Raw genomic sequence first — 16,442 nt, 5'->3', positions numbered from 1 at the left:
CTTATGTTCTTATAACCCACTTTTTAGAGTGGCTCACAATTAAAACATACACAATACAAATCGTACAAATTTAAAACATAAACAGACAAGCGACCAACGCATATACCTATACAAAACGTCAATTCCCATATTTCATATTACAAAACAAGTGTATCTTCAACAACTTCTTAAAAACACCAAGATTACTCTGCTGTCGTATATACATAGGCACATGATTCCATTCCTGTGGGCCAATGCATGAAAATATCCATGTTCATGTAATATTCAACCTCAGAGACCTAACTGGGGGACCAGCAAGTCTGCACGATGGATAGAGCACAGCTTTGGTAACAGAACATAGGACTTTTGATATCTTACAACTTGAATTTCAGTTATCACATGCTGGCAGATTTTTTTTTTTTTTTACATTCTCATTTACTACCACAAGATAATAATAATAATAATAATAACTTTATTCTTATATACCGCCAACAATCTTGCGACTTCTAGGTGGTACCAGAGATTTAAATATGTATTATTAATGGCACACTTGACAGTTCTCAGGAGTCAGAATTCTTCAGCCTCTTTCATCTGACCTAGAATACAATTGTGTTTGGACATGGCTATAATGCCAAGAGGTTGTCTTGATGGCAGGGAGTGAGTTAGCGGGTTTTCAGGGGGATAAGTGGTGGTGCATTGTTAATGACTGGTTATATATGTTTTAGAAAGTTTCAACAAATATTAAGTTATTCTAAAGGGGAGGGGATTGGGAGGAATGATTTGTTTGGGATATTTAAATGAGCTATGTTGTAACATGCTTTATTTCTATTGTTGATATGTTGCTCAATAAAAATGTATTTTCCATAAGTTATACTAAAAAAATTTGCACTGACAAGTGCTCAAGGCATACTTCCATTTCACAAGCAGTAGCAAAATAGCCTCTTCGCACAACATTTCTTACCCAATGAGGTGAAGGAAGATATTTCAAAGAACTAGTTAACAGATGTAGTGCATCGGTGCTGCCATGTTATGGAGGTGGAGGCATTACTTTTCATTTAACCCTTGTACTTTGGAACACAGGTCTATGTGTGAAACTTTTATTTTAAAAACCATTTTATGTGTGTAAAACATGTTTTAAATGTGGAAGAAGTTTGATAACATTTTCTCCATGTTATCCATATTTCAAGAGATTTTCCTTAAGTGTAGAAAAAGAATTCTCTAGTAAATAAGTTCCCCAATGTAAGAGAGATTTTAAGAAACTCATTGCACAGTATTTTGAGTCTGAGAGTTTCTTACTGGCAAGGTACTTTTTATTGTTCACATATGACTAAAGTCTTAAATATGATTAAAATAAAAGGAATGCCTCCAATTGCTTTACAGTGAGAAGTCTGAAATGTCTTTTTGTGTATGTGATTTAATTTTAATTTTGGAGTAAAGTAATAGAACATATTTTTAAAGTAAATAATACCAAATCTAATGGAATAATTCAGTTGTCCAGAAGCAGATTTCTTACTTTTACAAATGCCTTGTAGAATAAAAAGTTCTTTATGGTAATCATAACATTGATTTGATATATATGTGGCATTATTCTTTAGGAGTACATGATTCCCCTATTTCTAGGAGCTGATGTGGTCACACAGACAGGAGTTCGAACAGAGAACCATCCAAAAGTCCATGCAAAGTTTGCAAAGAAAGGCTTGGCAACAAAACTAAACTTTGATCACAGTTAAGTAATATTATTTTACTTTTATATGACCTATTTAAAAATAGTAATTATAAAGTTCTCATTGTCTACTTTTATGGGAAATGCAATACTAAGGGCTCCTTTTACTAAGCTGCGATAGCGTTTTTAGCTTGCGCTGAATTGCCGCACATGCTAAACCCACGCTATGCGGCTAGAACTAACGCCAGCTCAATGCTGGCGTTAGCGTCTAGTGCGTGCGGCAATTCAGTGTGCGCTAAAACCGCTATCGCAGCTTAGTAAAAGGAGCCATAAGAACATAACATAAGAACATAAGCAATGCCTCCACTGGGTCAGACCCGAGGTCCATCGTGCCCAGCAGTCCGCTCACGCGGCGGCCCAACAGGTCCAGGACCTGCGCAGTAGCTCCCTATCTATACCCCTCTATCCCTTTTTCCAGCAAGAAATTGTCCAATCCTTTCTTGAACTCTAGTACCGTACTCTGTCCTATTACGTCCTCTAGACGCTTTCCTTGCAACTGTATTCCTAGAGTTTGCTGTTGGCTTTTTTGGCGAACTTGATACACACAGGCATTCCGTCGAGATTCTTCATTTTTTTGTGGCATTTTTTAGCCCCCCTATTTTACCATGGACCCCTGACGAAGGTTTGTCCAAAACACGGACCGTGTCGGGTCCCTTTATTGGTAAAAGGGTTTTATATATTGTGTTCTTATCATATTAAAATTTGCCTGCATCTTGTACACAGTCTGCAGTTTTGTTTTGGTTGCTCCTGACTGATTTTTTCTGCAGATCTTTTTTGGATCCCCTTTTTTTGTTGTTGTACAAGATCTACCAATACTAGAAATGGGTTTCAAAAGGTGACAATGTCAAGGAACTGAAAGAAATCTCGGTGAACCTGGAAGATATACTGAGCCAAATCAACAAATTAAAGAGCAATAAATCACCTGGACCAGATGGCATGCACTCTGGGGTATTGAACTAATTCAAACATTAACCCTCTCTTCTACAAAGCCGTGCTAGCGGCTGCCACACGGCAACAGACCCGAAGCCCTTTAAATCTCTGTGGGCTTTGGAGCCATTACCATGTGGCAGCTGCTAGCGCAACTTTGTAGAAGAGGGGGTAAATTGCTGATCTGCTGTTAGCGATCTGTAACTTATCATTAAAATTGTCTGTAGTACCTGAAATTGGAGGGTGACTAATATAACGCCAATTTTTAAAAAGGGTTCCAGGGATCCACCCACATACTCAAAACTATCTTTCCCCTCATTAAAAGGCATCATGTATGCAGGTAAATTAGGGAAATCCCTTTTCTTCAAATTCACAGAGCTTTGGAATAACCTCCCTGTCCCACTGCGGAACCTGGGCTCATTCCAATTATTCCGAAAGCATCTGAAAACCTGGCTTTTCTCCAAAACCTAAAGCTATCTATTTAAAATATAAAGCTAGCTATCCCCTTCACAATCTCTAATTTCTTATATTATGTCCTTCCCTCATTTATTGAATTACCTGTAAACCGTGCCAAGCTCTATCTTTATGAAGATGATGCGGTATACAAACTTAAGGTTTGGTTTGGTTTAGGGATGATCTGGGAAATTGCAGACCAGTAAGCCTGACTTCAGTGCCAGGCAAAATAGTGGAAACTATTATAAAGAATAAAATTATAGAACATATAGACATAACAATTGCCGCTGCTGGGTCAGACCCATGGTCCATCGTTCCCAGCAGTCCGCTCACGCGGCGGCCCTCTGGTCAAAGACCAGAGCCTTAACTGAGACTAGCCCTACCTGCGTACGTTCTGGTTCAGCAGGAACTTGTAGACAAACATGATTTAATGGGACAGACTCAGCCAAAGGAAGTCTTGCATTTGCCCACATTAAATTTCATCTGCCATTTGGATGCCCAGTCTTCCAATTTCCTAAGATCTATCTGAAGTTTTTCATAGTCCATATGCGTTTTAACAACTTTGAACAGTTTAGTGTTATCTGCAAATTACCTCACTCGTAGTTGCAGTTTTCAGATCATTTATAAATAAGATAAATAGCACTGGTCCCAGTACAGATCCCTGCGGCACATCACTATTTACTCTCTTCCATTGAGAAAAATGGCCATTTAACCCTACCTTTTGTTTCATGTCTGATAACCAATTCTTAATCCACAATTGAACATTGCCTCCTATCCCATGACTCTTAATTTTCTCAGGAGCCTATCAAGAAGAACTTTGTCAAAAGCTTTCTGGAAATCTAGATACACTACACCAGCTGGCTCGCCTTTATCTACACTTTCAAAGAAGTCAAACAAATTGGTGAGGCAAGACCTCCCTAGGCTGAACCCATGCTGACTTTATCTCATTAAATCATGTTTGTCTACATGTTCCACAATTTTATGTTTTATAATTGTTTCCACTGTTTTGCCCGGCACTGAGGTCAAGCTTACTGGTCTGTAATTCCTCAGATCTACCCTGGAACCCTTTTTAAAAATTGTTGTAACATTGGCCATCCTCCAATCTTCAGGTACTACAGACAATTTTAGCGATAGGTTACAGATCACTTACAACAGATCAGCAATTTCATGTTTGAGTTCTTTCAGTACCTTGGGGTGTATACCATCTAGTCTAGGTGATTTATCACTCTTTAACTTGTTGTTTTGGTGTAGTATGTCTTCCAGGTTCACCAAGATTTCTTTCAATTCCTTCTCCTCATCACCCGTGAAAACCATTTCCGGTTCAGGAAGATTTCTTACATCATCTTCCGTATAGACCGAAGCAAAGAATTCATTCAGTCTCTCCGCTATGGCCTTATCCTCCCTGAGCGCACCTTATACTCCTTGATCATCCAACGGTCCCATGAATGCCCTCACAGGTTTGTGCTTTTGATGTACCTAAAAAAATTTACTCCTCTTTTTTACTTCCAATTGTTTCAATCAGAGAACTCATTTAATTTCTCCCTCCTTTCAGAATTTAGATTTGATCGACTGAGGTTACCAACTGGAGTTAACGGCCTGTGGTTTTATAGTATTCAAGGAGTTTTTCAAGTTGCTTTTACAATGTATGACAAAGAGGAACAGCTAGCTGTTCTAGAAAGTTTACAGGTAAGGTTATCTTTATGTTTCATATGCCTAAAAGTAATATATGAGAGGGTCAATTGAAAAGTTTTCAGCCTGACCAAGAGAGCAAGATTAGCAGCACAATTCTATAGCTGTTTGACAGATGGCATTGACAAACGTCTACGGTTAGATTTTCAAGTCAGTTTGTCGTCTAGTTTTGTTGTTAGTCTTTTAAAGTGAACAACTGCTCCACTTTATAAAAAATTGACAAAATTGAGTATTGTGTCTTGATAAAATTCCTTCATTTGAAGGGAAAATCACCTACCAAAATTAAATCTGAGTTAGCTGCAGTGCATGATGATGCATTTCCTTCATTTTGAATGGTGAAAGCGTGGACTGCTGAGTTTAAATGTGGCCAAATATTGTTGATGAACACTGCAGACGTACAAAAACAGCAACAGCCAATGAAATGGTTGATGAAGTTCACTGAATCGTGACAAAAGATTGCTGATTGACCCTGAATGAGATAGCAGAGGCTGCTGACATTTCATCAGAATGTGTACACACTATCCTACACAAATATTTAGGCATGAAGAAGTTGAGTGCACGATAGGTGCCGTGTTTGCTAACCATTGACCAAAAACGAGTCTGAACATTTTGAAAATGGCGTTTTGTGATCTGTGGATGAGACTTGGATTCATTACTATAACAACAATCCAAACAGTAGACAAGAGATTAATCGACTCTAAAGAAAGTGAAAATGGCTCAGTCCGTTGGGAAGGTGATGGCAACCATCTTTTGGAATTTAAACGGGATAACTTTTGACTGGAAAAGGGAAAAACCATTAATGGTGAACACTATACTGGCTTATTACAACATCAAAGTGCCATAATCAAAATGAAACATCCTCATTTGGCCAAGAAGAAAGTTCTCTTCCCCCGGGACAATGCACTGGCTCACACATAAACAATCGTGATGGCAAAATTGCAGTTCTAATTAATTCCCCATTCACTGTACTCTCCGGATTTGACCCCACACGACTTTCTGTTTCTGAATCTGAAAAAATGGCTGGCTGGGAAGAAATTTTCTTAGGATTCTGCGTTCATAGAAGCTGTAAATAGCTATTTTTCCAGTTTACACGTTTCATATTTTACTGAAAGCATGAAAGCTGGATTATGTATAGGATGCCCGGTCTCAGATGCCGCCTAAGCAGCTTTTGGAGAATCGCACATGGGTGACCTGTAAAGAATCGCGTCTGTCCTCATGGACTGATGTATAAGCCTACCTAATAACCCGATTCTCTAACTGGCGTGCATTTCACAGGCGCCGGTTAGAATTGGGTTGCTGCTAAGCTTCTTGCGGCATCCTGTCCCCTCCCCGGTACATTGCTGGCAGGAGGGATGCCTTCCTTCCCAGTACATCGATGGCAGGCTGGCCCACTTTCTCACGAAACGTGAGCCTGCCCCTTTCCAGTGCATCGTGGGATGCACCGGGGAGGGGCCTTAGGGCCTGATTGGCCCAGGTGCTTAAGGACCCTCCTGAAGGAGGGGTCTTAGGCACCTGGGCCAACTGACTCTTAGGCCCCATTCGCTGTGCATTCTGGGATGCACTGAGAGTGGCCTAAGATTCTGATTGGCCAGATCCCTTAGGCTACTCCCAGAATGCACAGTGAATGGGGACTAATATTCCGGTTGGCCCAGGGGCCTAAGGCCCCTCCCCACCATTCATGAGAAGGTGAGCCAGCCGGCTGGAAACAGGTACGATGCCTTTGGCTGGACAACATTTTAAGGTAGGGAAGGGTTCCGGGGTAGAGAGCTGCACGGGAACGGGGACGACGGGAATCCCGCGGGACCCGCGGGCATCCCGCGGGTTCCCCCTTTGGGTCGCGGGGATCCCGTGGGGACGCCCCTAGGGTCGCGGGGATCCCGTGGGGACGCCCCCTAGGGTCGCGGGGATCCCGTGAGGACGCCTCCGAGGGTCGCGGGGTTCCTGCGGGGCTGGATGTACTCAGTCGCGTGGCTCTTCTCCCTACCTTCTCTGCTTGCAGCACAGAGCCGAACAGACGTCTTCCCGACGTCAGCGCTGACGTCGGAGGGGAGGGAGGGCTTAAAAGCCCTCCCTCCTTCCGACGTCAGCGCTGACGTCGGGAAGACTTCCGTTTGGCTCTGTGCTGCAGGCAGTGCAGGTAAGGAGGAGAGTAGCCTCGGGGTTCGAGTGGCTACCAAGGGAGGGGGCGGTCCGCCCCGCCACACCCCGCCCCGGTTGCAGCACAGCCGGCCAGGTCCCCTTACTTTTGTGGCATTTCCCCGACCGACCGACAACAGCCCCGGTCCGACAATCCTCCCTGCCCTGTAGCCGCGAATCTAAATTATCTTCTTACAGCAGCTGTAATAAGGTAATTTAGATTCGCAGTTAAGGGCAGGGAGGTTTGTCGGACCGGGGCTGTTGTCAGTCGGTCGGGGAAGTGCCACAAAAGTAAGGGGACCTGGCCGGCTGTGCTGCACCCGGGGCGGTAGAGAAGGAGTGGGGAGAAGGACGCTGAAAGGCCATGGGGAAGACGGGAGGGGGGGGGAAGGACTCTGAAAGCACTTGAAGACAGAGGGAGAAGGACGCTGAAAGCACATGGGGAATACAAAGGGGTGGAGAAGGACGCTGAAAGGCCATGGGAAGGGCGGGGGGGGAGGACTCTGAAAGGCCATGGGAAGGGCGGGGGGGGGAGGACTCTGAAAGCACTTGTGGAAGACAGAGGGGGGAGAAGGATGCTGAAAGCACATGGGGAAGACAAAGGGGTGGAGAAGGACGCTGAAAGGACATGGGGAAGACGGGGGGGTGGAGAAGGACGCTGAAAGGCCATGGGGAAGACAGAGAGGGAGAAGGACGCTGAAAGGACATGGGGAAGCAGAGGGGGGAGAAGGACACTGAAAGCACATGTGGAAGACAGAGGGGGGAGAAGGACGCTGAAAGGAAATGGGGAAGAGAGAGTAGGGAGAAGACGCTGGCAGGGAAGAAAGATGCCAGACTATGGGGGGAGCGGAGAGAAGAAGATGGGTGCCAGACCAATTTGGAAGGGGGAAGAAAGGGAGAGGCACAGTAACAGAGCAAATGGAAGATGCAGAAGGAAGAGAGACAGTGGATGGAAGGAATTGAATGAGAACATGAGGAAAGCAGAAACCAGGCAACAAAGGTAGGAAAAGAATTATATTTCTTTTTTTTTATTTTGCTTCAGGATAAAGTAGTATATTAGTTGTGTTGATAAAAATTTATAAACATTAGAGGCTCTGGTAGAAACCCATTTGCAAAGTATGTATTCTTTAGCACTCTCCAGACCAGTAGAGGTTAACTTTACGAATGGGTATATATCTAATCATGACCAGCAGGTGGAGACTGAAAACAAAACTTTGGGACAGTATATCCTAGCCCCTCCTCTCTATTTCCCTCAGTCTTCTTTCAGTCTCCAGCAGGTGTTGAGTGATCTGTACCCATCTCCCTTGGTAGGGCTGTTGGAATTTGTTTAGGGGGTTTATTGTCCCTGTTTTTAGCCGGACGGAGCTTGGACGGACTCTGTTTGGGGGTTCATCCGACCTCGGGGGTGTCAAACCCGGCGGGTCACGAGCGGGGTCCCTCCCCCCACTTCCTCCACCTCCCCACATTTTTTTAGAGGAGCCTCAGCAGTAAGCCTTGCCCCCTAAGTCAAGCAAGGCATATTGCTTCGAGAGCCTGTGGAGTCTGTTCTGTAAAAAAAAAAAAAATCCTGAGGTAGTGCTGGTCTGAAGGGTTGTTTCCCTTTAAGAAAACTGTATTTTACTGTATTTTTTCATGTAACCAGCACTTTTTTATAGCTAGGTCGCGTATGGAGCAATTGTGCCCTTCTCCGGGGGAGTAGGACACAATTTTAGTCCAGCCGCGAGGCACTCGCGGCCGGCCTGAACTCGGCGGTTTGGGTCGGTGAGGTGGTGGAGCTCCGTCGGCAGCGGCTGCAGGCGCCCAGAGCTCCCCGCCGATGGTGCCTCGCGAGTCGGCTTGGAGCAGTGGGGAAGCCCGGTCTTCCACAACCGCCCACGGAGGGATTCCCCGAAGGATTCCCTCTCAGCTGATTTTTTGACAGCTGATGCCGGCTTGCCTGCTTTAGCGGCTGAGACTATTCAGGTTTCTCAGCCGCTTCAGGCTATGGAGGGAGCTTTTTTGGCGGGAAAACCGCCATCTTCTCTGTCTGGCCCCTCCATTTTGTCTTCCACCTCAGGTGACCTTCCCCCTGTTTTGACTATGCAGGGGCAAGGTTCTGCTGGGTCCCCTGCTGTGGCAGGGAGTCCCTTGGGACCCTCGGGGGGTTTTTCTCCTGAATTTTTCTTTTCTTTATGCAGAGCCTATTTTCAGGCGGCTGGGGGTCCCGGTTGCGCCCAGGGGGTTTCGGGGGGTGGGTTTTCCTCCGCGCTCCCTGCGGCTTTGCCTCTTTCGTCTGGCGTGACGTCCCCTCCGCCGCCTCCCTTGTCCAAGCGTCCGCGGGTGTCGTGGGACGAGAATTTGTGGTCGGAGGAACGGGTCGGTCTGGAGGAGGACCTGGACCCTTCTGAGGAGTTCCAGGACTCTCTGGAGGGGACGGAAGCTGGCGGCGGGTTGTCGGATTTCCCGTTCTCCAGTGACGAGGCGTCCGTGGTGCGCCTTTTTCAGAAAGATGAGCTGCCTGACCTTATTCAACAGGTTTCTTCGGTTTTGCGTTTTGAGGACGCGCCGCCGGAGACTCCGCGTGTGGGGGACCCCCTGTTACGGGGGATCCGTTCCGTTTCCCGCTCTTTTCCTATGCATCAGGATATTCGGGATATTATTCTGGAGCAGTGGAAAACGCCGGAGACGCCGTTTCGGCTGGCGCGCAGCATGGCTCGCCTGTATCCCATTCCTGAAGGGGATCGGGCTACGTTAGCTTCGCCAGTCGTGGATGCGGTGGTCTCGGCAATTTCCAAGCGGCATACCGTGCCTGTTGAGGGCGGTTCTGCCTTGCGGGACCCTGAGGAGCGCAAATTGGAGAGCATCCTTAAGCAAAATTTTCAGGTCTCTGCCTTTGGGGTCCAGGCGGCTATTTGTGGGGGACTGGTCGCTCACGCCGTGTTTCGGTGGGCGGAGCGGGTCTTGGATCGAGAGTCTGACGACTGGTCTCTGGTGGATCAGGAGGTTGCGAAGATTGAGATGGCGGCCTCATTCCTCTCAGATGCTCTATATGACTTGGTGCGGATATCGGCTAAGTCTATGGCTTTTGGCGTGGCCGCAAGGCGTGTGTTGTGGCTGCGCGCTTGGGCGGCGGATGCTGCGTCCAAAGCTAAGCTTACTAAATTTCCCTTTCGGGGGTCGTTTTTGTTTGGAGAGGACTTGGATAAGTTGATTCAGACTCTGTCGGACTCGAAAGTTCCCCGTCTGCCGGAGGACCGTGCCCGCCCGGCGTCTCGGGGGGGTGCGGCCCGGGGGCGTTTGCGGGATTTTCGCAAGTATCGCCCTGGGCGTGGGGCTGCTTCTTTCCAGTCTCCGGGATTTTCCCGGGGTCGGTTCTTCCAGCGCATGCAGCCCTTTCGGGGGGCCCGTCGGGGGGCAGGGAATCCCTCCGCCGGTTCCCCCGCTTCCCGTCCTGCACAATGACGCCTTGCCGGCGCCCCCTTTGGTTCCGGTGGGGGCTCGGCTGCGCGAATTTTTCCCCAAATGGACCGAGATCACGTCCGATCGGTGGGTCCTGGAGGTGGTGCGGGACGGTTATGCCCTGGAGTTCGCCCGCTCTCTGCCGGATTTTTTCCTCGCTTCTCCGTGTCAGACTCCGGGGAAGACGCAGGCTTTTCGCCAGACCCTTCAGCGCTTGCTAGATCTCAGGGCAGTTGTTCCGGTGCCCCCTCCGGAGTGGGGCACAGGCAGGTACTCCATTTACTTTGTGGTGCCCAAAAAGGAGGGGACCTTTCGGCCCATCCTCGATTTAAAAGGGGTCAACAGGGCTCTCAAGATTCCCTCTTTCCGTATGGAAACTCTGCGGTCGGTCATTCTGGCGGTTCAGCCGGGGGAGTTTCTCACTTCTCTCGATCTGACGGAGGCCTACTTGCATGTTCCCATTCGGGCCTCTCATCAGCGTTTCCTGCGCTTTGCGATCTTGGGTCGGCACTTTCAGTTCTGTGCGCTTCCCTTTGGGCTGGCCACGGCTCCTCGGACGTTCACCAAGGTGATGGTGGTCGTCGCGGCAGCCTTGCGGTCGGAGGGCATCCTGGTACACCCCTACCTGGACGACTGGTTAATTCGGGCAAAGTCGTTGCAGGAAAGCTCCCGGGTTACTGCTCGGGTGGTGGAGTTTCTCCGGTCGCTGGGCTGGGTGGTCAACCTTTCCAAGAGTCGGTTGGTCCCGGCTCAGCGTCTGGAGTACCTAGGGGTGCTGTTCGACACCTCCTTGGGGAAGGTCTTCCTCCCAGAGGGCCGGGTGAGCAAATTGCAATCTCAGATTCGCCTGCTTTTGGCGTCCCGGTGTCCTCGGGCGCGAGATTTCCTCCAGGTCTTGGGGTCGATGGCGGCGTCCCTGGACGTGGTGAGGTGGGCGCGGGCCCACATGCGTCCTCTCCAGTATGCTCTGCTCCGGAGGTGGTCTCCCCAGAGGCACGGGATGGATGTTCCGGTTCCCCTGCGAGGCTTGGCGCGCTGCAGTCTGCGTTGGTGGCTCCAGACCCCTCACCTTGTTCAGGGGGTGGGTCTGGATCTCCCGCAGTGGACGGTGCTCCTGACGGATGCGAGTCTCTTGGGTTGGGGGGCTCAGTGTTTGGGTCACTCGGCTCAGGGCACCTGGTCCGCGGAGGAGGCCGCCTGGTCGATCAACGTGTTGGAGACCAGAGCGGTCCGTCTGGCGCTGTTGGCTTTCCACTCCCTGTTGATGGGCAAGTCGGTCAGAGTGCTGTCGGACAATGCCACGGCGGTGGCTTATGTCAATCGTCAGGGGGGCACCAAGAGCACTCAGGTGGCGCAGGAGGCGGCTCTGCTCATGGTTTGGGCGGAATCCCATCTGCTGGACCTCTCGGCCTCTCATATAGCCGGAGTAGAAAATGTTCAGGCAGACTTCCTCAGTCGTCACTTCCTAGATCCAGGAGAGTGGTGTCTCGGCGCCGAGGCGTTTCAGTTGATAGTGCAGGCTTGGGGGCAGCCCCTGATGGACCTGATGGCCACGGGTGGCAACGCCAAAGTGCCCCGCTTCTTCAGTCGTCGCAGGGACGGTCTGGCCGAGGGTCTGGATGCTCTGGTCCAGCAGTGGCCAACGGAGGGGCTGTTGTATGTGTTCCCTCCTTGGCCGCTGGTGGGCAGAGTGCTTCTTCGCATTGTTCACCATCCGGGTTTGGTGGTGCTGGTGGCGCCGGATTGGCCTCGCCGTCCGTGGTATGCGGATCTGGTGAGGCACCTGGTAGCGGATCCTCTTCCTCTGCCTCTCTCGGACGACCTTCTGATGCAGGGTCCCATTCCCATGTTCGACCCGTCTCCCTTCTGTCTTACGGCGTGGCTCTTGAAAGGGGTCGCCTTAGCAAGAAGGGATATTCAGACAAGGTGATCTCTACACTGTTGGGGTCCCGGAGGCTTTCTACCTCTCGGGCTTATGTGCGGGTTTGGCGTCTCTTTGAGGAATGGTGTCGGGCGCGGGGAGTGACCTCTTTTCGCGCTTCTCTGCCTAACATTCTAGAGTTCTTGCAGGATGGCCTGGATAGAGGCCTGGCTTGGTCTTCTCTCCGGGTTCATCTTGCGGCCCTGTCGGCTTTTCGAGGGTTGGTGTCAGGTCAGCGTTTATCGGCTCTTCCTGATGTGATTTGGTTTTTGCGGGCGGCCAAGTTGCTTAGGCCTCCCCTACGGCCCTCGGTTCCCTCTTGGGATCTTAATCTGGTTCTCTCTGTTTTGGTGCGTCCGCCTTTCGAGCCCTTGGACGTCTGTTCTTTGAAGGACCTTACTTTGAAGGCGGTCTTTTTGGTGGCCATTACTTCTGCTAGGCGTGTTTCTGAGCTGCAGGCTTTCTCTTGTAGGGCTCCCTTCTTGGAGTTTTCTAGGGAGCGGGTCGTCTTGCGGCCTGTTCCTTCCTTTCTGCCGAAGGTTGTTTCTCCTTTTCATGTCAATCAATCGGTGGTTCTCCCGGTCTTGGGTGGTCGGGAGGGCTCTTCTGAGCAACGGCAGCTGCGCAAGTTGGATGTCGGTCGGGTCCTTCGCTCTTATGTGCAGCGGACCCAGGAATTCCGGAAGTCCGATCATCTCTTTGTCCTCCTGGCGGGTCCTCGTCGGGGAGCTGGCGCTTCTAAGGCTACTATTGCGCGCTGGATCAAGGAGACGATTGCTTCCGCTTATCTTCTGAAACAGCAGCCTGTTCCGGAGTTTCTCAAGGCTCATTCCACTCGGGGTCAGGCGGCTTCTTGGGCTGAGTCGTCGCTCGTGCCTCCAGTGGATATTTGTAAGGCTGCGGTTTGGTCTTCCTTGCATTCCTTTGTTCGTCATTATCGGGTTGATGTGCAGGCGCGTCGGGACGCGGTGTTCGGTGAGCGTGTATTGGTATCGGCCCTTCGGGGGTCCCGCCCGTGAGAGGGACTGCTTTGGTACGTCCCATTCGTAAAGTTAACCTCTACTGGTCTGGAGAGTGCTAAAGAAGGAGAAATTAGGTTCTTACCTGCTAATTTACTTTCTTTTAGCTTCTCCAGACCAGTAGAGGTCCCCACCCTGTCTGTTGTTGTTGTTGTTGGGGCTGTTGCGCGGGCAGTTTTTGGTTTTTGCTGCGGGTTCTAGTATTTTTCTAGGGCCGGGGAGAATTGAAGAACAGCGGCTGTGGCTCGGCTGGCTTAGCTGGCGAGCTGTGGGGACATTCTTCCTTCGGGAATTTCTCCTCTGCATTTTCCAACAGCATTTTGGGTATGTTATTTGTTACTCCTTTCGGAGTATTGTTTTTTTCTCTCTGTTGTTTTCCAGTTCTTGGTTCTGCTTGGCTATTCGGCAGACTGAGGGAAATAGAGAGGAGGGGCTAGGATATACTGTCCCAAAGTTTTGTTTTCAGTCTCCACCTGCTGGTCATGATTAGATATATACCCATTCGTAAAGTTAACCTCTACTGGTCTGGAGAAGCTAAAAGAAAGTAAATTAGCAGGTAAGAACCTAATTTCTCCTTCTTCCCAATTAATATTTTCTAATTAATAAAGTCTTTTTGCTTATTTGTAAATGGGTTTCTACCAGAGCCTTTAATTCAGTAGCATAATTAAATGAAATAACTATTTCTGAAGTTTATAGGGACGGGCGGGGACGGAGGGGATTCCTCGCGGGGACGGGTGGGGACGGAGGGGATTCCTCGCGGGGACGGGTGGGGACGGAGGGAATCCTCACGGGGACGGGTGGGGACGGGTGGGATTCCTCACGGGGACGGGTGGGGACGGGTGGGACTTTGGCGGGGACGGGTGGGATTTCTGTCCCCGCGCAACTCTCTATTCCGGGGCAGCTGATGTGGTCTGGTGCAGGGGGGGTGCTGCCTGCAATGTTGGGGGGGGGGGCGGGGGCTACGGCAGGAGGGACTGGACATTCCTCCTGCTGGTGATGTTCGGTGGGGACGGGCGGACGTTAAACTTGATTGCGGCAGGGAGATCCCTTGCTACGATAAGCTCAGCAGCTGCGTCTGCTTACAATATAGGCCAGCATTTTGCTGAGCTACATTGTAGGCGTTTACCGCAGGCCTAGGGAGGCACGTAGGTCTGCCTAAGGCTACTTCCAGACCAAGGCACACCCACGCCTAGCCTTAGGCGGGCCTATGTGCCTTCCTAGGCTCCCAGAGTTCCTACAATGTAGATGGCTTGCCTCAGGAAGTTTGTTTTAATAAAAAATGTGTGTCCCAATTGGCTGATTAGGCAACAGTTGGCTGTCTACAATCAGGACGCCCTGTATAGAATTTAACCCGAAAGGTCTGGAAAAATGTTGGAGCAAATGTATTGAGTTAAAAGGAGACTGTTGAAAAATTTAATTTTCCTCCCAACAATGTTTTCTTGGTCAGGCCACAAACTTTTTAATTGACCCTCGTACAATGGCCAACAGGTAGTTCCTTTTGTCTTTTAGATAGTTTAGATTAGATAGTTTAGATTAGCTATTAGTTGATATTAATTAATGAAAATAGTTCAGTTTTCAAACTATTGAAGCCCTCTTTTCCCAAGTTGCGCTAAATGCTAATGCGTGGATATTAGTCAGTGGATGCATTAGCGTTTAGCGCATGTTAATTTGATTAACGCGCGCTAATTGATTAGCGTACCTTAGTAAAAGAGGGGGTAAGTCTCTTGAGTTTTGTAGTTAATACATACATGTTGATTCTGCTGTAATTGTTGTTGAACATGTGCTCTCATGATAAAATTCTAACATTTTAACATGGAAATTCTAAGCAATTTTGGGGTTTATGACTGTAAACTACTCTGAATATTGACTGGAAATTTTTTTAAAGCAGAATATTCAAGACATAAAAATATAAGAACAGATGCAATTTTGTCCTAGTATTTTTTAATAGGGTAAATAAAATATATAGAGGAAATCTGAAATATACTCCCTTTAGCTACTGATGACTTTTATTCTAACAGGACCTGTGGAAAAGCAGAATTAAAGATGACCCACTGGATCAGGTTTATGATTTGGGAAACATACAGCTTTGGGAAACTACTCAGCGAAAGTCAAGTTCATCAAATAAATCAGAAGTAAATGAAATTCTCTATGGATTAACTTCAGATGTTCCACATAGAAATTGGACAAATTCTGCAACTGTTAATATGGACAGAAGTGGTAGGCAGTGGATCAAAATAATTAATAGTGAACATAATTATTGCCTTTCAAATGATGTAGAATATAGTTTGACTGACCCAGACCATTTTGAGGGCATAAATGAAAATCCAATTTTTCAGAAAATAAAATCCCTCTTACGTATTTCTAAAACTACTTTTATAGATCCAGTAGAACAATCCAAATCCTTGATAATAGTGTTACTTGACATTATTGAACTTTTACTGATGCAAAGATGCCCATCTGTTTCTAACCTGACCTCTTTGATTCCACAATTTCTGGACTGTGTGTGCCGTGTTTCACTAGAAGACAATTCTTCAAGTTCTCTTTATGGTAATAGCTTGTTGTATGAGATTAGCAGTTGGCTGGGAAATAGATTCTTTTCTGAGAATGCTGCAATAAGTGTGCAGGTGGAAGAGTTTAAAAGAAAACATATAGATCACATCACCGATCTGCCTCCAGCAGAAGAACTGGTCACTGCTCTATTTCCAGAGGCTATGAAAGTCCTGTTGCTCAACTGGATGGGACTATCTGAATCATCTGCTTTTCAAAAGCTGCAAAGTGAATATCCCATTTTGCTTCTAATTCTGGAATTTGCAAATCATAATTTAATAACTGGTGTAGCACATGTTTTATATTCTAGTTTAATATGTAAGTAAATAAAATTGCCACTAGGTGAACACAAGGGAACAATTAGTGCCTTCTTTTTTTAGCTGACATTATGGGCTCCTTTTACAAAGGCGCTCTAGCCGCTACCGCCTCCTTTTAAGCAGGCGGTAATTTTTTGGCTAGCGTGTGCTAAAAATGCTAGCGCACCTTAGTAAAAGGAGCCCTATGTAGTGATTCTAGAACATTTTATTATTAATTGAGTGGGTAACAACTGACTTTGTTTAATGCATCAAGGGCTATCTGCATAAGATTTTTCAGCTGTTAATTAAATCTT

General features: G+C 47.8%; 1 protein-coding gene across 4 annotated transcripts in view; it reads left to right on the top strand.

The window, feature by feature from the left end:
* The window catches only part of LOC117364716, a 29,083-nt gene extending 12,899 nt beyond the window's left edge, over positions 1-16,184 (top strand). For all 4 annotated transcript variants that reach the window (XM_033954243.1, XM_033954245.1, XM_033954242.1 and 1 more), the window contains exons 3-5: positions 1,575-1,704; positions 4,635-4,768; positions 15,304-16,184. In XM_033954243.1, the coding sequence (XP_033810134.1) occupies positions 1,575-1,704; positions 4,635-4,768; positions 15,304-16,158 (1,119 nt within the window). In that variant the 3' untranslated portion in view covers positions 16,159-16,184. The remainder of the gene's footprint in view (positions 1-1,574; positions 1,705-4,634; positions 4,769-15,303) is intronic.
* The last annotated feature ends 258 nt before the right edge of the window (positions 16,185-16,442 follow it).

This window comes from Geotrypetes seraphini, chromosome 8 (genome assembly GCF_902459505.1).
Source record: "Geotrypetes seraphini chromosome 8, aGeoSer1.1, whole genome shotgun sequence".
Taxonomy (NCBI): domain Eukaryota; kingdom Metazoa; phylum Chordata; class Amphibia; order Gymnophiona; family Dermophiidae; genus Geotrypetes; species Geotrypetes seraphini.
The sequence above is the reverse complement of the archived record's forward strand: the minus strand, read 5'-3'. Positions and strand labels throughout refer to the sequence as shown.